This window comes from Canis lupus, chromosome 7 (genome assembly GCF_048164855.1).
Source record: "Canis lupus baileyi chromosome 7, mCanLup2.hap1, whole genome shotgun sequence".
NCBI classification, from domain to species: domain Eukaryota; kingdom Metazoa; phylum Chordata; class Mammalia; order Carnivora; family Canidae; genus Canis; species Canis lupus.
Genome location: NC_132844.1, coordinates 12,960,026 through 12,984,069, shown reverse-complemented (window position 1 = coordinate 12,984,069; position 24,044 = coordinate 12,960,026). Strand labels below are relative to the sequence as shown.

The window sequence follows — 24,044 nt, the reverse complement described above, 5'->3', positions numbered from 1 at the left end:
GTTGGGTTGTGACTACTAAAATGATTAGTTGTTATGTTCTTTATATCATAAGAGTTTGTTTATTGGCTTCTTCTTTTGTTCCTTTGCTTATCTGTTTTGTTTCTTAAATTCCACATATAAAGGATATCATATGGTATTTGTCTTTCTTTGACTGACTTATTTCTCTTAGCATAATATTTATTTATTTATTATTTTTTAGCATAATATTTATTCTCTAGCTCTCTCCGTATTATTGTAAATGACAAGATTTCATTCTTTTTCTATGGTAATATTAGCCATAAATGTAACCATTGTATACATATATCACATCTTCTTTATCTGTTCATCAGACAGTGGACATTTGGACTGTTTCCATTATTTGACTATCATAGAAAAGGCTGCCATAAACATGAGGGTGCATGTATCCCTTTTTTTTTTTTTTAAGACTTTATTTACTTATACATGAGAGACACAGAAAGAGAGAGGCAGAGACACAGGCAGAAGGTGAATCAGGCTCTGTGCAGGGAGCCCAACGTTGGACTTGATCCCGCGTCTTCAGGATCACACCCTGCCTAGGCTGATGGTGGCGCTAAACCACTGAGCCACCCGGGGCTGCCCGCGTGTATCCCTTTGGATTAATATTTTTGTATTTTTGGGTAAATATTTAATAGTGCAATTACTGGATCTTATGGTAGTTCATTTTTTAGTTTTTAGAGGAACCTCTATACCCACTTGGTTTTGATGTATTATTATCTTTATATATTACTAGATTCAATTTGCTGTATTTTATTTAGGATTTTTGCACCTATATGCTCATGAAAAGTTGGTGTGTAACTTCTTTTTATAGTTTCTGTCTTCTTATTCTTGATTAGACTTAAGATTTTATAGATCTTAACAATATTTCAAATGACCAAAGTTTGGCTTTGTATATATGGTTTTTCTATTGTATTTTATTTTCTATTTTATTTATTTCTGCTCTGATTTTTATTATTTTTTTCTTATATTTCCTTTGGATTTGATTTGTTCTTTTTTTCCCCCTAGATATCTGAGATGGAATTGATTTTTAATCAATTGGTTTTTTATCTTTTTTATTTTGATTTTCAGTATCAAATTTTCTTTTAAGCATGGACAGAGTTGTATTCTATAAGTTTTAAATGCCACATTTTCAGTTTTATTTTGTTCACCAATTTTGTAATTTCTATTTTGATTTTATTATTGATACATGGATTACATAGGCATATATTCTTTAATTTCTAAATTCTATAAATTTCTATATTCTTTAATTTCTTTTTGCTATTTATTTCTAGTTTAATATCACTGTGGTGAGGGAACACATTTTGAATTCTCTCTTTTTATATGTGAGATTTAGCATATGGCCTTGTGTATGATCAATTTTGGTAAATATACATTTTGAAAGAAAAAAATATTTTGTTATCTTGAGGTACTGTGTTCATCTTTGTTAATTTGGTCAAATATATTTAGATCATCTAAATTTTAACTCACTTTTTTGTCTGCTTGTTTTATGAGCTAGAGTGATGTCTTAATGTTTTCCACTATGATCTGTATCTCATTCTAGTTATGTCAATATCATAGAAGTTTTCTTTTTAAAAAAATAGTATATGTAGAGTCTGAATTTTATCATTCTTGTGTATTGACTTTTTTTTTATCATTATAACATACACTGTTCTCTTCAAGTCTACTTTAACATTAGAATTGCTTCACGAACTTTTATTTGGATAACTTTGCCCATCTTTTCCTTTATTTTTCACTATTTCTCTTGCAGGTAGCTTATAGTTTTGTGCCTTTTTATCCTGTTGGAAATCTTAAACTTTAAAATGTGAATCTATTTCATTTGCCTTTAATGTAATTACTAATTCGTGTATTTTAGGTCTACCACTTAACCATCTTACTAATTCTTTTACTGTTTCTTTTTCTCTCTCTTTTTCTATTTATTTTACTTAAGTTTCTTATTCTTTTTGGACAAATAAAATAATTTTATTATGTCACTTTTCCTTTGTTAAATTTTTAATTATATGCCTTTCATTATTTTAGTCTTTATCTTAGAAATTCAAATGTGCATTGTTGAATTATTAGTCTAAAATAATTATCTTTGCTTTCCAATGTTGCTAGAACATTAACATTCTTTAATTTTCTTTATGCTTTTCTCAACTTTTGTGTTATTATTACCATGTACTTTGATTTAAATACATTACAAAATTCATAAGAAGTTATTGTTCTTGCTTGTTTAGTTAAAATTCATTGGTAATCACCCACATATTTACCCTTTCTTTATACTTCATATATTCAAACAGTATAGTAGTTCCCTCTGAGATCATTTTTTTCTGCATAATGAACATATTTGTTTAGTATTTGTTTTAACGGAGGTTTCTTCATGATAAATTCTTTCAATTTTGTTATTTTCATTGTTATTAAACACATTGGCAAGGGATATTTGTGTCTGTTCTATGTATATAATGAAATAAAAATGAATCTCTATGTTTTAATAAGTAATTTTTATTTCTAATTGCATTTATTAAAATTTCCAGAATAGTGGTAAAAGAAGATATTATAGGCATTCTTATCTTTTTCCTGACATTACTGGGACTTCTCTTTTACTCTTAAATATGACATTTACTATTAATATGTGATTTTTATCTTATAAAATTTCATTATGACCCCATTATTTGTTTTCTAAAAATATTTTCATAATCTAGAGTAATTAGATTAGTAGTCTTCATACCATCTAATATGGTGATTGTACTTTTATCTTCTTTAATCAATTAGTATATTAGATGTTACTAAATTTCCCAAAATTTTAAATACAATTACAAAAGCTCTCTTTTTTTCCCCCAGTTAAGTTTAAGGTACCCATCTGATAATTTTTGGAAAATTAATTCTTCCCTCCCTCCCCCCTCCCCTGCCCCGGCCAGAAGGTAATTCTTTACTGAATTCTTTTATCTCTTTGTCCATACTTGCCCTCCACAAATCAGGGCTAGTGGTCTCTCTTTTCCTTTCTTCCTTTTTTTTTTTTTTTTTTTTTTTGAGTTAACATGACTAGAAGATGTTACAGAAAATATGTGCCTGAAACGCTTCCATTGTCTGGATATTATTATTATACATAAAATCTTAAATTCTGGCTCTGGATCAATAAAAATCAATTATTTATTTTATTTAATTAAGATAAAAATGGGTTATCTTGAAGTAATTACAAAGATTTCATTAAATATTCAAACCAGTAATAAATACGTAAACTTGAATTTGGATTATTTTGAAGAGAGATAAAGAATAGGAACATTTTAACCCACTGTCATTAAATATTGATCATTTTTGTATCATTCTTTTGTATTTATGTCACATAGAAACTATAATTTGAACTGAGGAAAGTAGAAGATGTAGTTTTTCATTTTATTTTACTATGAAGAAGCAACTTCAGGTTTGCATTCTATAATTGACTCTATTCCTAATTAACTGTAAGAAGTACTTTACAACTGCTCGATTATTTTTCTGTCCCTTATGTAGGATCTTACATTTCTAATTATGTATTATTATTAAAGTCATTATGTCTCAGCTTTAGGAAGTTTTGTGTATTTTACCTGAATGAAATTTTGAAGAAAAGTACTAGTTTGTAGTATAATAGCAAGGGCTTTGATGTTTTGCATGAACAGATTGTAATGTTGGCTCTATCATATGACAGCTATATGACCTTTGGCCAAAAGAGTTCTTTTCTATAAAATACCCTATTTGGGATTACTTTGAAGATTCAATATAATCTTAGACACTTACGGAGTGCTTACTCTATGGGAACCATTGATCTAAGTGCTTTGTTATGAGATAACATTTAATTTTTATAACAACTCTATGTAGTTGCCTTCGTTATCATCCTTTTTTTAGTGATGAAGAAATTTAGACTGAGGATTTAAGCAACTGACCAAATTTACATGGATGGCAAGTGGCAGAAACAGAATGTAAACCAAATTTGGCTTCAGAGTCTAGGCTCATACCACTATTCTCCTCCACGTATACAAGACATCTAATTTTGTTCTTGACACACATTAGGCATGTAAATACTTATTGTCCTTGTGCTTAGCATAAGTCTGTAAAGATTTTAAATATATTCAAAGTACTATTTCACAATAAGTCGATTGCGGATAACAATACCATTAATTTAGTTGAAAGAATAGGAGAAATATTTCAAACTAATATGGTGTCAAATAACAAATTTTCTTGGGGATCTGGGTGGCTTAGTTGGTTAAGTGTCTGCCTTGGGTTCAGGTCGTGATCCTGGGGTCCTGAGATCAAGCCCTACATCAGGTTCTCTGCTCGGTAGGGAACCTGCTTCTCCTTCTACCTCTGCTTGCCACTCCCCCTGCTTGTGTTCTCTCTCTCTCTCTCTCTCTCTCTCTGTCAAATAAATAAAATCTTTAAAGAAATTTTTAAAAGTACAACAAATTTTCTAATTCTTCCTGAATATAAATTTGTCTGAGTACTACGGTATTTTCTTGAGACCTAATTCCTCATATTTAGGGGAATTATTATCATACCTTGATTTCTTACTAATTTAGAATAGTTTATTGATTGTATAGTCACCTGACATTTATGTGTTGGAAGACTTTGATGAGGTATGAATTGCAAACTGTGGAAATGGCTTATTCATGCCTTACTAATTTGTGAATGACTGTACTGAGAGTACAGGCATGAAATTTGAAAGGGAAAAAGATAAATGCTCTCTATTGTTAAAGCAGTACTAGTTTTCCAAAGATAGAGGTTGGACAGTGTCAAATATCAGATGCTCCCCCTTTCATTCCATTTACCAAAGTAACCATAAAGAAGATATTCTGTTGGAGGCAAAGGTCCCAGTGGTCAGTCATCATTGAATAGAAATATTAAGAAGAAGCAAGGATGGGACAAGAATGAGGAAACTGGACTTAAGACATAACTGGTTAAAAGTGACAAATGGAAAGGACATGTTTTTGAGTTGTACTCTACATTTTATTGCCTAAATTATATGCTTTGTTATTGACCGATCAAGGGATTTGCACTGTTTGGGAGAGTTATCTTTCACAAATGTCCAAGGAGCATCTAAAAAAAAGAGTAGAACTAACAGAAAAATGCTACTTTGTTCTCTTTTCTTGCACGCTCACTTGCTAGAATTTGCAAGTGAAAATTTGTATTTTGCACTCTTAACACAACAAGCACCATAGAAATTATGCTAAAGATTTCTGATTTCTCAATTAAAGCAGATAAATATAATTTTCCTGATGCTTAACTTTATAGCATAATATCAGTATAGAAGATTGGTTATTCTGGAACTGTGTGCAAAATTTTGAGAGATAATGCTTGGTACTTAAGGCAAGGTTAGGCTCTAAAAGAAGGAATCACTAAAAAAAAAAAAAAGCAAAATCACATTTTAGTCATGTTAAATCATTATAACTATAGCAAATAAATTTTAACAGTATGACTTATCTAAAAGGCATTTCCTGAATTTTCAAGCTCATAGAAGAAGCAAGCACAAACTCCATGTACTTAAGTAAATCACACACACACACACACACACACACACACGTGCACATACAAACATAAATGCATGCATACATTAAGGTTGAGAAAACTTTATACATTTTCTCTATCTTGTAAGAAATATATGATTATTCTTTCTCTTTGCCAGGTGGCATTTTTGAATATGTGGAATCTGGCCCAATGGGAGCTGAAGAACTTGCATTCAGATTTGCTGTGAACACAATCAACAGAAATAGAACGTTGTTGCCCAATACCACTTTAACTTATGACACCCAGAAGATAAACCTCTATGATAGTTTTGAAGCATCCAAGAAAGGTAATTGACAAATATTTAACATTATATTTTCTGAATTCAAATTTCCAGGTATTCTTGAGAGATTTCTTAATTCCAAATGTAGTTAATAAGTCATTAGGAATATTTTCATGCAAATGTTTCTTTTAAAAATGCATAGAAATTTTATCAGGGAAGGTAAGGTGATATGATTAATGGTATAAAAAATGCTTATAACATGAAATGCAGTTAGGTCTGTGATTGTTTTGAAATTGTTTTTTTTCCTCAATAATCCTATTTTCTTATCAAAATATTCATATTTTTAAGACCCCACTAAATAAAATTTTACATCAGTGGATTTTAGAAATTTTTGGAATCCATTCTTACATTTTTACTTCTACTATCTGTCACTTCCAGTACATATTACTATTGTCTCAATTTATTGACTACCTGGAAAGTCCCATAGTTCCTAGTGACTTCCTAATGTCAGCTCAATCTTAAAATGTCATTGTAAAATTTTCAACAACCTTTCATTTATGTGTACTCCATGCCCATTTTTTTAAGATTTTATTTATTTATTCATGAGAGACACACAGAGAGAGAGAGAGAGAGGCAGAGGGAGAAGCAGGCTCCATGCAGGGAGTCTGATGTGGAACTCGATCCCAGAACTCCAGGATCATGCCCTGGGCCGAAGTCAGGCGCTAAACCACTGAGCCACCTAGGGATCCCCTCTACGCCTATTTTTAAATAAGTTAATACTTCTTCTTGTAACTGAAAATCAATGGCTAATGATGTGAAAATAGAATTATAGGGAGATATAATTAGAATACTCTATAAATTTTGTTATTTCTTTTATTATGTTGTGAAACTGTGTTCTTAAGGATACGAATAGAAAAATAATTGTGGAATGTGACTTTAATATTTATAAAGTAAGGAAAGTAATAGAGAACTATTACCAAGGCAGGGATATTTTTAACCAAACAACAAATGTGTTTTGAGGGCTGTTTCCATACTCTTAATTGTCTTAAGTGGGTGATCCTTTCTTTTGTGTAGTTAGCATTCATGTAACAGGAATTAAATTTCATAATATAGCTTTTTCTCAAAGAAGTGGGCTTACAAAGCATTTGTTCTAAATTCATATTTTTAAAACAACATTTACTTTTCTGTAATGCTAATATTGTTTTATTAGCTACCTTACCTTAATAGAAATGTACATAATTATTTATCATTCTAACTTGGTCAAGATTTCTTCTAATTTCATTAATATTAATGGCAACTGACAAGGTACAATATTCTGTAAGATGAAAGTATCCTTTTTATCCTCGAGATAACTAGTGTTTATCAAAGCCCATATCTGTCTGCCCTTTGAATTCATAACTTTATGAATACAAATAAGTTTCCACATTTCAGAACCATGTCAGGGTGATGAAAGGTTTTAAAGGCTGGAAAAAAAGGGGTAAAGGTTATAGTGAAATACTACATTTGTCATCATAATTGCAAAATAAGTCATTAACTGCAAGACAACTGCATTTGATTAGTGACATAGTTCATGATTGTTTCCATTAGGAAGAGGAAACTCTGTCTCAAATGAAATCATTTAGACCAAAGAATATGGAATATGAGTGAAGTATAAAAAATATTAATAGATTTCTTAATGGTGAATTCAAAGGAGCAATGTTAAAAAACAGACTAGCATGTTCTGACAACAGACAGGTTACTGGGATCCCTGGGTGGCTCAGTGGTTTAGTGCCTGCCTTTGGCCCAGGGTGTGATCCTGGAGTCCTAGGATCAAGCCCCACATCAGGCTCCCTGCATGGAGCCTGCTTCTCCCTCTGCCTGTGTCTCTGCCTCTCTCTCTCTCTCTGTCTCTCATGAATGAATAAATAAAATATTAAAACAAACAAAAAAACAGGTTACTATCTTAGGAATTATGAGGTGTTAAACTCATTTGGTTTCCAAAATATTAAAAGGGGTTTACAGATTTTGTCACCCATTAAGATCTATTGAAAATCAAATTCTCTAAATGACTTTTGCCTGAAGCTAGGAAGAGCTCAAATAAACATAATAAGTAACTTTCTTTATGAGATATTGAAAGCATAAAAGTCTTCATTTGGGTCTTACCTCATGAAATTCTTGCTTACTGAGCTATTATTACTGGTTAAAGGGCATAGGAGTATGCAAAAGAATAATATAAGAGAGAAATCTGATATAATTTTTGAACCTGAGGTGGCTCAGTATATATATTATATTATATATATATATATATATGATTAATTATAAAATAATTTAAATAATTGATTGGACATTTTAAAAAGTTTTTCAAAATATTTTCCAAGGCAATAAAAGAATAAGAAATCAGATACTCAAATTTTAACATTTTTTTCTGATATATGGTTTTTGTATTTTTAGTAATACTGTTTAGTTCAGTGGATACTTTGATATATTAGAACTTGAATTATTATTTGGATCATATCACTTTTAAATGAGTCTTCTGATAACTAAAAACTATTTATTTGAAACACATTTAAGATATTCTATAATAGTTTATTCAGATATTGTATATAAACTACTATAAGGTTTTTAATTCTTTTTGATCTGTGACTTGTCAAAAACCTGGTAAAGGAAGATCTTTTATTTTCAATGTATACGAATCAAAATCCATGTTAGTGAAAAATTTCAAACTCCAATCTTACTACTGATTCAGAATTTTAATCATATTTAAAAAGTAAGAATCTACATATTTAAAAAATTTACCTAGACCATACAGGAATTTTTGAAGAAAATTTAAACAAGTAAGTTTTTTCCAACTATAATTTATTTACTTACTAAATATCTCTATGTTTAAGAATCCTTCCATCACATTATGTTTTATGCAGCAAAATCTCTGAAGGAAAATATCAGAAAATTTCACACAGTTGAATTATAAACTATTTTGGAGAAGTTCAGTCTGAGCACCTAACTGATGCCTAAATCTCAATAATAACTCTACTTAGTCCTGTTTAAGAATTTGCAGGGATGAGTAAACAATTGTTTCTTGGAACAGACATCCATTTTTGGACATTTTGTATTTCCTTTTTTTTTAATTTAAATTGTATCAAAATTTATGAGAAACTTCTAACCACTTTACCTAGTTCTTCCTTTTCTAGCCAAATGAATCAAACTGAAGCCTCTTTCATAAGCCAGATCTTCAGATATTTAAAGATGATTTTCACATTTCCAATAATTATTTACTTTCTAAGCCCAAACTCCCTAGTTACTTCAGAAGACCTATAGAATGTGAAGTCCTATCATAGTTTATCTATTCTCATCTGAATAGCTTCCGCTTTGGTTATGCCTTTCTTAATTACTACAATTATTACTGATGTGAATAAAATTTCTTATGAGTGAATACAACTTCAAAAAAAATTTAGAACAATATAAAACCTACATGTACAAAAGCCAAGTAAATAAAGATATTTAAATATTTAATGATTTTATTCTTTCTACTCAATGAGATTAATTCATATGAAATCACCCTTAATGAGCCATATTAGGTTTTGAATGTGTATTTGTATGCATAGTTTGACCTATATTGTCAGATATGTATAAATACTTAGCTATGTGTGGCCCTGGCTTCTTAGATGGAGAGGAGAAATCAAATGGCATCCATTATGAGTTTAAAATTGTAGAGGGTAGTCAGTGAATTTGGGAAGGAACCCTATTCCTCCAACTCCTAATATAATCTAATTTTGTAAGACGAACACTCCTCTTCCTTCTTAAATTCTAGAATGTTCTTCCTCTTTCCTTCTTTTGATATTATTTGTAGAATTATTTGAACATTGAGCTGCAGATGTCTGGAAGCATTTCCCTCCTAACAAACTGAAAATGTTTGGAGTTAGAGAAAATATGAAAATTACCTAAAAGTAGATGTTGTTTATAAGGAAAACAAAATCTTTCTTCAGTATAAACCTTCAGGCTTACAATAATAATGTGGTAATGTTGGCAAGCTTGCATCTCTCTTCATTATTGACAGACTTCTATCTCCTCTTCAGCCTGTGATCAGCTGTCTCTTGGGGTGGCTGCCATCTTTGGGCCTTCGCACAGTTCTTCAGCAAATGCTGTGCAATCCATCTGCAACGCTCTGGGGGTTCCCCACATACAGACCCGCTGGAAGCACCAGGTGTCAGACAACAAAGATTCCTTCTATGTCAGTCTTTACCCAGACTTCTCTTCACTCAGCCGTGCCATTTTGGATTTGGTGCAGTTCTTCAAGTGGAAAACTGTCACAGTTGTGTATGATGACAGCACGGGTAAGAAAAATTGGTAGCCTTCAGGGCTATGCTTTAAATACACGTAATATTTTGAAACTTATTCAAGATTTCTGTGAAGGATCAGTTAGCATGAACTATCATATTTGATGAAGTGTGCAGATAGTGTGAAATACAATATTGAAATATTGATTCAAAGAATTCTTCTACTAGGTTTAGGATAGTTTCCTAGGGTAAAGTTTTATGACTGGCTGTTAGTGAAATTTATCAAGAAATTCATGATTTTGCCTTAATATTTTCTCTAGCTATTTATGTGCAAAAAATGTATATGAAAAATATTAACTTTTATATCGGTATACCTTATTAAAGCTTAAGAAACATTTTTTTCAACTTTGAAACAGTTAATACCCATTGAAATACTCAGTTTTTGGAACAATTTATGTGTAGATAGACACAGTTTAAGGACTTGGAAAATCGAATTTTCTACATGGTGTTAATTACAGTGTCTTTGATGAATATTTTAATGAATACTGGCTAGAGGTTGTGCTTTCTTGTTTCAGTGTAATTATTTTTATATATGAATGGTAGTTTTGAAGTAGCAATTAAAAACAAATCTCATAGATAAATATATGAAAATAAACATTAAAAATAAAATATTTACTTTCCTTGGCAGTTATATTGGTAGAAGTTTATACTATTTTGGCTATTACATACTAATAGGAATTTTACATTAAGATTATTATCATTGGTTCAAATAGTCTTTAAAATAAAATGCAAAAATAATATTTTATTCTAAGACATTTCACTATACCTTCATATTTACACTGTAATTATTGAAATAATAGAAATTGAAAATTTTCAATTTTCATATTCAAAAATTGGAATTCATTTGAATTTTAATTCTCCCAGAGTAATCTAGTAGCACATTTTGTTCATGCATGCAGTATTTAGAACTATGCGCAGGAATTAGTCTCTTTGCCCATAAAACTAACCAAATAGACAGATTTTTTTTTCCCAGGAAGACTAGGGACTAAGGAGGTAAGGGCTGAGAAAACAATGAAAATAATTTGAAAAATACTTTCATCAGGTTAATAAAGGGTGAGTCTCAATACACATTAATAAAATAATTTAACTTTTCTGATTTTAAAAAGTGAAGTGTTCACAAATAATTTTAACTTAGAAATACATCAAAAGCTCTTCAAAAAATAACTTAGTAAGTACCTTTTATATGTTTTTTAACTCAAATTAGAATTATTAAGTTTGTTGTATGATGGTCTACTCCCAAATCATTACTTTTCTGTCATTGATAAAGTTCTGTATGTCAAGTTATAAATGGTAGATTCTATGTGATTGCTTTTTCTGGGATTCTTTTTTTTAAAGATTTTTTATTTATTTACTCATGAGAGACACAGAGAGAAGGCAGAGACATAGGCAGAGAGAGAAGTAGGCTCTCTGTTGGAAGCCTGATGTGGGACTCGATCCCAGGACTCTGGGATCGTGACCTGAGCCAAAGACAGACACCCAATCACTGAGCCATCCAGGTGTCCCTATCTGGAGTTTTATAATATGATGATCTAGGGCATCCTCAGCTACAAATTGGTCCACAAATGTTTATGAATGATCATATCCAGAAACATAAATATATGCACATATATTGTGAATCCATGGGTTCTTTACTTCTCTATTCCCTCTGACTTAATTCAGGTGAATGCTGTCCAAATATCACGTCTTAAAAAAAAAACAAATATCACAAGTCTTTATATATATGATGCATACACAAATGGTATATACACATACATACATACAAATGCATATAGGTGTATGGTATACATGTGATACTTGTATTTATTTCTTATTATCGTAAAACTCCTTATAGTAGGAAGGGTATTAGGGAATGTTCAAAATGTGTATTGATATAACACCTTTTCACTGTTCTGTTTGTGTGTGCACATATGTATTGTGACATTTTTATTTCATGTATATAGTTCTTGAGTGATTGACTAAAAAGATAATGGGATTTATGATCAAGATCAAATCACAATTTGGTAAAGTACAGCTTCATATGTAATTGATCTTTTGCTTTAATATTCTAAACACTTATAACTTTGAAACAAATTTAAGTAGAGAAATAAATGTAGTTAATTCAGTGAATGTACTTTTTTTAAAAGGTTTTATTTATTTATTCATGAGAGACAGAGAGAGAGAGAAAGAGAGAGAGAGAGAGAGAATGGCAGAAACACAGGCAGAGGGAGAAGCAGGCTTCATGCAGCGAGCCCGACGTGGGACTTGATCCCGGGACTCCAGGATCATGCCCTAGGCCGAAGGCAGGCGCTAAACCGCTGAGCTACCCAGGGACCCCAGTGGATATACTTTGAATGGAGATTTGACCTCCGATTAAATTTTTAAAAATAATTTGTTACTATTTAAAATAAGCTTTGCATACTCCTCACTTTGAAAGTGACATCGATACTTAGAGATTCCTAAATCTGATTTTTAAAATATTAATACTGAGTCACTACAGAATTATTTGTAGAGTAGGTGGACCTTAAAAGTACTCTGAGGAGAATAAAAGCTGATAATTGCTCTATTTCATGCAGTATTTAAAGAATATGAGTAAGGTACCTACTACATGCCAGGGACCAATGCAGATGTGTTTATACCAATAAAGCAAGTCCTGGCCCTGGCTGAGCTTCTAGTTCCTATTTTGGGATACGTGATTGTCCATGTTTTCACTATATTTATGAGTTAATTACATTTGCAACTGGCCACATGTAATTCTTTTAATTTAACACACTTTTGAGAATGTGGACTATTCTTGACATTTTTATAAGATAGAACTGGCCCTAAGATTCCTTTTGAAATGCATTCATAAATATATGGAAGTGAGCTTTTCTTTGTCTTTTCAGGTAGGTTTAAAAAGTCTCAAGGTGAAATTTTAATGATAGAATTCAACAGAGAGGATTTGTAAACTTCCAAGTGACCAAGATACCTATTTGATCATGTGGGAGGAAATCTGATTATAGCAAGGGCTGTGAACTGAAATGGGGGAAAATCCACTTCATACTTAGCAAGATAAACATCATTGACTCCATTATGGACTTATGTATCTGCTGTTTACTGCAGGACACACTGTGCCATTTTATTTACATTTCCTTTTTCCCTTTCCAGATTTATTTATTATGTATGCTATTCCTCCCATTTATATTCATTTCTATTTTGTTATGTTGTCCAGTTTGATACATGATAATTATACTTTCCTCCAGTCTTTGTTCCCACCCCCAAAACAGATGGGATGATAGATGAAATATAGTGCTGGAGTAGGAGAAATTCTTAGAATGATGTTAACAGGAGCTGTTTATTTTTTATGATAATTAGCATTTGTTGTTGTCGTGGATGAATGCTTTTAAACACCCTGAAAGTCTGTTATAGCTCTGAATGATGTCCAAAAATGATGGAGAAGAATTGGCTTCAGAAACAAAGCTGTGTTTCTGTCAGTCATTTTGGAACATATGATTCACTTTAAATATAAACTAAAAATAAGTTGGATAGCTGTCAGCTCGTAAGCAATTCCAGGATAAGTTCTGAATATTTGCTTTAAAATCCCTGTGTTTCATCTTTGTTTATAGACCAGCAGTCCATTAACAAAGAACTCTGGACTGGTAAACAGAAGCCTGGAATTCTATTCCCAATTTTGCTACCAAATGACTGGTACAACTTTGGAAATGAGAAGAATAGAATGAAAATAACTACAGAAAAGAGCTATAAGGCACTAGGCATTGTGATAGTTGCTATTATATAAACTGTTTCACTTAATCATCAAAACAATTTTGAGTCCCAAAGGAAATAAGTGACTGGCTCTTCTGCCCACTAACAACCTAAGACAGAAACCTGAACATCTTCCTTCATTTCTTCCCTTCTTCAAGCCCCTACATCAGGCTCTAACAATTGTCAATGCTACACCTCTATGGTCTCTCAAATCTACTTTTTCCATCGTCTCTAGCAGTTCTTAGGACAAGATTATCATCATCTCTCACATGGATTACGCTAACAGCCTTCTAACTGGCCTCCCTACTTCAAGCCTGCATCTATTGATCCTGTCTCCATACTGCAGTTAAAATAATGTAAAAAATACAACTGTGACCCATTCTCCTTATTAATATCTTCTCATTGCTATAAGGATAAAGCCAAAACTTTTTTAACAGCCTTATAAGACCTAACATGATCTAGTTCCTGTAGCTCTCCAGTGACATTTGAGTCTGAATTCCTTGCTTATGTCTTTTCAGATGAGCCATTAAACTTCTTTCAAGTTGCCCAAAATCCTATTCAGAAACTTCTTTTTCTAGCCCCCAGTCCTCACTAATTGTGCACACACACGTGCACACGCATATTTTCACATGCATACCATCTGGCTTAGGTGTCACAAAGAAAGTCTACCCCAACCCTGAGTCCTAAGGCTGGAATAGGTTTCCTCCAACACATCCTAGCACCTGGCACTCCCTTTACCCTCACTTGAGAACATTCATCAAATTATGAATGACTTTTCTTAGATGTATTTTACACTAGATCAAATCTGAGAAAAAAAAAAAGAAAGAAAGAAAGAAAGAAAGAAAGAGAAAGAAAGAAAGAAAGAAGAAAGAAAGAAAGAAAGAAAATCTGAGCACACATCTGAGCAGAATGAACCCTAAGGCTATTAATTATTCTGTCATCAGCACCTAGGTATTCCCTGGCTCATGAGTGTATCTTAATAAATATTTAGGGAATGAATGCTTAAAGAAGTATTATTGCATTCATTGTTTAGAAGATGAAACTCAAGTGGATTAAGTTATCTACCCAAGGTTAGTTTAGGTTAAATTTTTGGTACTTGTCTTGTATTGAATAAATAGATTCAACAATTTTCAGAAATTATATATAGGCATGATTTCTTCTATCATTTAAAAATTTTGTAAGAAAGCTAGCAAAGAATTGTGCTTATATCCTATTTCAAATGCAATTAAATATACATTTATTCATTTATTTATTTGGACAGTCATTATCAAGCATCTTCTGTATGTCAGGTGGTATGTTAGGCATAAGGGTCAGTATTATAGATAAAACTTGGACTGTCTCCATGGACTCAGAGTAAAGTGAAAGGGAGAGAGGACATGTGATCAGGACAGTGTAACAAGTGCAGATAGAGGCAAGAGAACAATATTATGGTAGCTCAGAAGAGGAAGGAATTAAAGCTACCTAGTAAAGGGAGAGGAGAGTTTTGGACAAGGTGGTATTACCAGAAAGTTTTCATGAAGGACAAGTAGAAATGGTTCAAATGGAGAAGAGGCCAAAGGGAGCAAAATGTATAAATGTGACAGTGCTTGAGTGAGCTAGTTTTTTGGGGAAATGAAAGACTTCTTAATTATGACTGAGCCTCATAAATAAGGATGATGAGGAATAATGAGGAGAATTTATAAAAGGCCAGCATGGGAGAAATCACAAAGAGCTTTTTACTGACCACTCTGTCTTTTCTACCCCCTCTGCCCTGATATCTATATGGGTACAGCAATATCTGTCATGTTTGCATGATATGACCTTGCTTCCCAAACCATCATTGAGTGTATCTTAGAAATGGGCATATACCCATTCAGTTTCCTTCCTTTGAACTCAGAAAAAAACTTAGAGAGAGGGACATCTAGAAGCCTGAACAATCATGCTTACTATAGTCTTTGATGTAAAAACATTCTGCATTGAAATCTTGGTTCTGTTGTATACTTTTCAGCAAGTTACTTGCTTTTAAAAGTGAGTTGATGCATTTATAAAATGAAGGTAATACATACCTTAGAGGACTATTGTCATGCTTCATAGAACCCACATAGCAGTAGCTTAAAACTTACAATAATACAAATGCCATGGCTATGTGCTATTTATCCTTTATTATACTCTAGGAAAAAGGAATTATTAATCCAATTTTTTTTAGTATAAGAAAATTTAGATGCAGAGAGTTGAGATAATTTGCCCAAGGTTACATAACAAGTAAATGGTAGATCCTGGGTTTTGATCCTAGGCAGTCAATTTCAGAACACACTGTTTAATTAAATACTGTGATATAGTGTTAGTTCTTTGATTTGATTCATTTTGTTGTCCTTAATTTAAGCAAAGAAATGACACAATCAGAACTATTTTTGGTAAAGATTCTCTGGCTATAGCATAAAGAACATATTGGGGCTATTGGGATATGGTGGGAAATAGGCAAGACCAGAAGCAAGAGAATTTCTAAATTAGTCAAGTTTTTAAAAAGATAACAGTCTCACCTAAGTAGTTTTTGATGGAATGCTACTGAGGTAGAGAATTCTAGGAAGATTTAGGGGATACAGATTGTAGGATTTAATAAGTAAATAAGAAGAGGGAGTGATGGAGACAGAGAAATAAGAATGACCTTTATGTTTCTGGTCTGGACTGTTAATCATTGCCACATTTACCTAACAGGGGAAAACAAGCATAAGAGATTTCGGAGAGGGTAAATTTGGTTCTTAACACGTGAGCTTGAAGTGTCTATGAAATATTCCCTTGGAATCATCCAGTGATGTATATCATACGTGCATCTTGAGAACCAGGAGTTTTCAGATGGGCATATCGGGGTCCCTTGGTGGCTCAGTTGGTTAAGTGTCCAATTCTTTACTTCAGGTCAGGTCATGATCTCGGGGTCATGAGATCAAGCCCTGCATCTGACTCTGTGCTCAGCAGGGAGTCTACTTGAGATTCTCTCTGTCTCTGCCTCTGTGCCCACCCCTCTTAAATAAATAAATAAATAAATAAATAAATAAATAAATAAATCTTTAAAAAATGAGCATATAATACTTCAATTGACGTTTGTTCTGCCCTTCATTTGTAATTCTTGTGGTATGAGGAAATAGAGAAAATGTGCTAAAAAACAAGGTCATTGTATAAGAAAATCCAATTATGTTAGTGAGTAGGCAGTCACGGAGATCAATATAAACATGGGAAAAATTTAAGGGAGATAATATAAATTATTTTAACTAATGGAAGAAGTCAGTCATTTTTAAAGTCTAATATTTAACAGGCTGATCTTTGATTAATTTATATGATATGAATATAGAAAAAAGGTCTTTATCCTAAAGAAAAGAAGAAATGCTTTCTTCACTAACTTTAATAGCTTGGATGAAGTGTACGTATAGACTATGTTCTAGACACATCTGTGTGTGCTTTTGGAGTTGGTTTAATAAAGTGTAAAATCAATTAATAGTATTTTTTAAATCTTGGACCTGTGTTTAAATAGGATAAAGTAAAATAAAATGATTCAAAAGAATAAGTTAATATGAAAATATATATTCCTGGAAGACACTAATTTTCAATACTATGACAATTTTTGTATTATAAAACTTATAACCAAATAATTTCAATTTTATTCCAGGAAGTGGGGTAATTTGGATCTAAGATGATTATATGTTGTACAATCTAAGTACAAACCTTCAAGTTCTTTCATTCCAAGTGCACATACAATTAGCAATTATGAGTTAAGCCTAATTATTTGGATATAGTTGATTACATAGTTTGGTATATTAGTGTTTTCACAAAGTTGGTTTTGCTTGAACATAGTTTCTTTATTCCTATTTAAGCAAGCATAAAAATTATTTGGAATATTAGTACTTGGGCTCTGATTAGATGACAGTGAGTATTTTTAAACATATTCAAAGAACTAATTTTTAAGTTTTAAAATATATGCCAACCCTACCTAAAACATTAAAATAAAATTTCTAATCCACCGCAATCAAACAATTCATATGCCTACATATGTGTAGATCTAACAAAATAGAAGGGACAGGCTTTATACCAGACCTCAGTGATCAGCAGTATTTGCTTTTGTTGGAAGAGAAAAAAAAAATAGTAATAATAAAGTGAGAATAATTCCCTGGTGATAGCCAGACACTGCCAGTTTTCCTAAATTTAAATCTGGAATTCGATAAATCTGGCATTAGCCTCTTGGTGGTTACTCTTCCTCTAGCCTTTTCCTGTTGTTTGTCTCCTCTACGCAGCAAGGGAAAGGGGAGTGCTTCTCTTATCTCTCAGATGCACTTGGCAGTTCTGACTACTCCCTCTTCAGGGGATAAAATAATTCTACTTTGGCTTGTATGCTATCATTTTCTCATCGTTACCTCCTTCTTTTCAGCCATTTATTCCCATTTTTATATTCTTAAACTTTTTCTTTCACTACTCCTTAAAAACTGATATTTAAGGTTTTTTCCATCTTGTTCTCTGCTTATTTACTTCATTCTCTCTCAAGCTTTTCCTCTAACCTATACCTTCCTCTGCCTCTATGCTATAGATAATTGATTTACACTTTCAGTTGTTTTTACCATGTTCCATACTCATAGATCAGCCACCATTGATCATCTTTGTTTGGATGTCTCAGGGGCACATCTAATCCAACATGACAAAAAACAAACTCATTGTCTTTACTTCAAAACTTGTTTTTTTCTCCTGATTTTTCCCTATTTCTTGGTTTGCCAGCCACATCTGCAGTGATCATGCTAAATTTTTGTCTTCCTCTCATCCCTCATTTCCAGTTGGTCACTTAATACTTCTCATTTTTTATCTCACAATTCTCAAACTCAGCTTTATTCTCCATCCCCTCCACCTATCCTAATTAGCACATTTATATACATCCTAGACCATGGTCAACCTGGTACCATATTTAAATTCATCTATCCGATTCAGACAAAATGTTCTTTTCTGAAATGACAATCTGCTGATGTCATTCCCAGGCTTAACACTGTTTGGGGGGATCCCTGGGTGGCGCAGCGGTTTGGCGCCTGCCTTTGGCCCAGGGCGCGATCCTGGAGACCTGGGATCGAATCCCACGTTGGGCTCCCGGTGCATGGAGCCTGCTTCTCCCTCTGCCTATGTCTCTGCCTCTCTCTCTATGTGTGACTATCATAAATAAATAAAACATTTAAAAAACAAAACAAAACAAAACAAAAAAACACTGGGGATTCCTCAGTTCTTGGAAGAATGAGTTCTAATTTCTCAGCATGACACATGCAGCCTCTGTCATTGTCATTCTCATGCCTCTTTAATTTTGCTTTTCTGGTATTTCTTCTCTCAATACTTAATGCCACAGCCTTCCTTGAGTAATTATTGTTCCTCCTTATCAAACATGCTCTACTGTTTTAAGTCTTTTTGCTGTGCACAAACTCTTCTGCCTGATACATCTTTTACATTTGGTGAGCTATTCACCTTCACGATGTACCTTAAAATATTCTTACAAAGTATAAATGTGAAGTAGCCTTCCCTGACTCCTACCCATGTGAGTTGATAATTCAATTCTTTGTATGATGCAAGACTTAGGTAGATAAAATAATTCATCATCAGTTCTGTAGTAAATCTTATTTTCAGTGTATTCCTGTTACCTGTTTAGCAGGAGTGATGCTTTCCTGGGCATGAGAATGCTAAATATTTTATAATTAATTCACCTATTTGTTTGTCTCTTTGTTTTATTTTAAGTTTATTCCTTTATTTAGTTTGCAAATAATAATCAAACGTTTACTATGTGTCACCATTTCTCTAGATTCTGGAGATACAAGAGTGAACAGGTAAAAATTCTTTGACTTGTGGAGTTCATATTCTAGTAAAGGGTGATAAACAATAACAAAATAAATTTGTATATTATATTGTATCAAATGTGATAAGTGTTATGGAGAGAGATAAAGCAAGGGGATGTACAGGGAGTACAAAGGAGTATTACAATATTAAACTGAGACCTTACTTAGAAGGTGACATTTGAGCTAAGACTTTAATGAGCTGAGGAAATATGCCATGGGAATATCTGAAGGTAAGAGTGTTTCAGACAAAAAGCAAGGAGAAAAAAAAGCATCAAGGGAGAAAGAGATAAAGAATTTCAAGGCAAAGGGAGATTTTCATTGTTTTGTTTTGTTTTAGTTTAGAGAAGGAATTTTGGGTAACTGAAGATTTTTGTGATATTTATTACTGGTTTTATATGTGTATATGTGTTTATATTTTTGTATATGTGCTTATGTTGTTTTGCATGTATATGTTCCATTATTGACTATTCTAGGATGCTCTAGAAACTAATGGCAAAATGACAACAATGTCATTTCTTTAAAAATAACTCACTGTAAAGACTTATCCACATAAGACTCATTTTTATATAAGTTATTTAATAATGATTATGGTCTAAAGTACTGACTCTTGAAAAAAGGCAGCATTCATTTTAAATTGCAGTGAGACTTGAGATAAAGAAGAAAAGAAATAAGTTTGGCACATATCCATTTCTCAAGATGTTATAGATCAATTATTGGATACTTGATTAAAAATGAATTGAAAAAAAATTAATTGACCCTACACCAAAAACACTTTTCAAAAATTTAGATCTTGAATGGGTTAACACAACTGCCTTTTAAAACAGTTTTCTGTTTTGATGTGTATCTTGTTTTAAATGCAAGGTATATAAAGCATATTTGAGGGAAAACTTACCAACCTTGCAAATGAATAATCAAAACATTCTCACCAATATTTGTTATTTCTTTTATTTTTGGTGATGGCCCGTCGAGATAGGTATAAGGTGATAAAATTGTGCTTTTGACTTGCATTTTCCTAATGATTAGTGACATTGAGCATCTTATCATCTATTTATTGGCCATTGTATGTCTTCTTTGAAAAACTGTGTATTCAGATCTTCTGCCTATTTTTTAATTGAATTTTCTGTGTTTTTGCTATTATCATTACTTCTTTTTTTTTTTATTGGTGTTCAATTTACTAACATACAGAATAACCCCCAGTGCCCGTCACCCATTCACTCCCACCCCCCGCCCTCCTCCCCTTCCAACACCCCTAGTTCGTTTCCCAGAGTTAGCAGTCTTTACGTTCTGTCTCCCTTTCTGATATTTCCCACACATTTCTTCCCCCTTCCCTTATATTCCCTTTCACTATTATTTATATTCCCCAAATGAAAGAGAACATATAATGTTTGTCCTTCTCCGACTGGCTTACTTCACTCAGCATAATACCCTCCGGTTCCATCCACGTTGAAGCAAATGGTGGGTATTTGTCATTTCTAATAGCTGAGTAATATTCCATTGTGGAAGGAGCCTCGGTGTCCAACGAAAGATGAATGGATAAAGAAGATGTGGTTTATGTATACAATGGAATCATTACTTCTTAATATATAATAAAACTATTTCCTTTAAGAATAGATAAAAATCGGGATCCCTGGGTGGCGCAGCGGTTTGGCGCCTGCCTTTGGCCTAGGGCGCGATCCTGGAGACCCAGGATCGATTCCCACGTCGGGCTCCCGGTGCATGGAGCCTGCTTCTCTCTGCCTGTGTCTCTGCCTCTCTTTCTCTCTCTGTGACTATCATAAATAAATAAAAAAAATTAAAAAAAAGAATAGATAAAAATTATGTTTGAAGATTACATTTAAAACATTAATTTAGGGGGTACCTGGGTGGTACAGTTGGTTGACCATCTGACTCTTGGTTTTAGCTCACGTCGTGATCTCAGGTCATGAGATCAAGCCCTTCATAGGACTACACTCTCAGCACAGAGCTTCCTTGAGTTTTTCTCTTCCTCTCTCTCTGCCCCTCCCCACTGCCTTCTGTCTCTCGAAAATGAATAAATAAAATCTTAAAACAAAAAAACAAGAAAACCCCACATTAGTTCCTTGGCTGAGCTTCTAATGACATCTGATAGTATTTATTTATTTATTTATTTATTTATTTATTTATTTATTTATTTATTTATTTATTTATTTTTATGATAGTCACACAGAGAGAGAGAGAGAGAGGGAGAGACACAGGCAGAGGGAGAAGCAGGCTCCATGCACCGGGAGCCCGATGTGGGATTCGATCCCGGGTCTCCAGGATCGCGCCCTGGGCCAAAGGCAGGCGCCAAACCACTGCGCCACCCAGGGATCCCACATCTGATAGTATTTAAAAGAAAAAATTTGAATCATTTGCTTTGGTTTCTCAATATGCCAGTAAGAGCTCTCTGACCTTCAGCCACACTTTAGGAAAGGGAATTATTGCTTGTCATTCCTCATTGTGTAATTAATGGGGGTAATTAACAAGTTAGTGTTAAGATTTCAAGGGCTGACTTAATTTTCTTTCTTTAATGCCAACCCAATTATTTCAATTGGATAAAAGGATAAAAAGTTCATTGTGAAAATGGAACAGGAAATTTTTTTGAGCGCTTAATTGACAAATCAGAATCATTAGTCATGCAATTAATACTCTTTTGCAAAATTCTTTAAAGTTAAATTAAAAAGTAAAATTATTTATAAATTTGCTGAAACAGATATTATATCAATGCTAGATGATTCTAAATCTTATTTACACTTGATAGTTTTTACTATATTTATGGTATAATGTTCTTCCTCCATATTAAAACTAATTTAAGACTGTTTAAAATACTCTACGGACGAGAGTTTTCAACAGAAATTAAAACCACCCAGTGTGGAGATGTTCAGACAACTGGATAAATATTTTTGATAAGTGATTATTAATTTTATCAATGTTAAATCACAAAGAAACCATTCTATGTTTGCTTAAAATTTTTAACTTATTTTAATCTATAAAAGTATGCTTTTGTCTGTAATATTGCCAAGTTTGACTTACTGTCAAGTATTTTTCAAAATTTCATAATTTGCATATTATTTAAGATTTGGTGAATCAGTGATTCTCAAAATGGGTAATAGACTAGCAGCAGCATGATCACCTGAGAAATTATTAGAAAGAAAAACTCTCAGGCCACATTCTACACCTACTGAATCAGAAACTGGGAGAAAGGCCAGCAAGCAGTGTTTTAACACATTTTCTTAATGACTTCAATGCATACAGAAAGAAGTTTGAAAACCACCAGACTAGGTTATGCTCTAGGAAAGATCATTCCCCAAATCATAGTGACTAAATAGAACAAGATTTTATGTCTCACAAAAGTAAGGTCTACTGTAAATCTAAATAATTCTCCAGGGCAGCTATCTCTGATATTTTGGCTCAGAATTTTAGGATGATTTGAGTTTATAGCACAACTGCTATGGCAGAGAATGGGTAAGCTGGAGAATTAAGTGCCAGGCAAAAATTTCTACCTAAAAATAAGCAATGCTATTGCTTACATTTCATCAACCAAAGCAGTTCATATAGTCACACCTAAATTTATGATCTCCTGAAATTCTGAATGAATATTTGGATGGATTTTTATATTTTTGCAAAAAATGCCATTCAGACTTTAATAGAGATTGCCTCAAATCTGTAAATTGCTTTGGGTGATATACTCAGATTTTCTAAATCTAGACAAATTTGAGTTATATTAAAGTATACTCTGCAAAAAATACGTTGATTTTTAAATTTCTTAGTTTATTTGATAGCCAGTCAACTAACATAGAACCTTTATGGATTTTAGATCCCCAAAGAGTTCATATGGTGCTTCAGCTAGATTTTGCCATTCTTCTTTAATTTGGGCTCATTTCATCAGTTTTCAAAGATAGATGGAGGAGGCTATCTCTTATTAACTCTTGTAATATCATATTTAATTTGAAAACATATTTGAAGACAATTATTATTTTGAAAATCATTTCCCTCTTCATAAACTTATTGTATACTGATGACATTTACTGATTCCATAAACTAATTCATTAACAAGCACTTTGTTATTCAAAGAGGAATCAAACATTTCCTATTCTCCAAATATTTAAAATGTGGTATTGCAAAAACATTATGCTAAACATAATGCTAAGCACTGAAAGAGTAACATATAAGTGTTATGACCAAATAGTAGTGAGAGCAAGAAAATCACCTGGTTAAAGAAACTGAATATACCTGACATTTAAAGTATGTCTCGAGACATGTTAAAGATAGTGGGTAGGATAGAATATGCAAAGATGCCCAGCTATCAAACACTATGGTGCATTTGTAGCATGATAACATACTTACTGTGGTTGAAAAACAGGGTTTGTTGGCTAAGGGGCGCCCAATAATAAGAACAAGTAGTTCAAAAGAGATCATGAAGGGTCTGGCATGTCCTAA

General features: G+C 32.6%; 1 protein-coding gene across 7 annotated transcripts in view; it reads left to right on the top strand.

Annotated features, from left to right (window-relative positions):
- The window catches only part of GRIK2 (glutamate ionotropic receptor kainate type subunit 2), a 1,079,206-nt gene that overhangs the window by 650,394 nt on the left and 404,768 nt on the right, over positions 1 to 24,044 (top strand). For 6 of the 7 annotated variants that reach the window (XM_072831955.1, XM_072831953.1, XM_072831957.1 and 3 more), the window contains 2 exons: positions 5,645 to 5,812; positions 9,799 to 10,056. In XM_072831955.1, coding sequence (XP_072688056.1) covers positions 5,645 to 5,812; positions 9,799 to 10,056 — 426 coding nt within the window. Of the gene's footprint in view, positions 1 to 5,644; positions 5,813 to 9,798; positions 10,057 to 24,044 lie in introns of those variants that run through there. The other variant, XM_072831959.1, reaches the window with a different exon arrangement.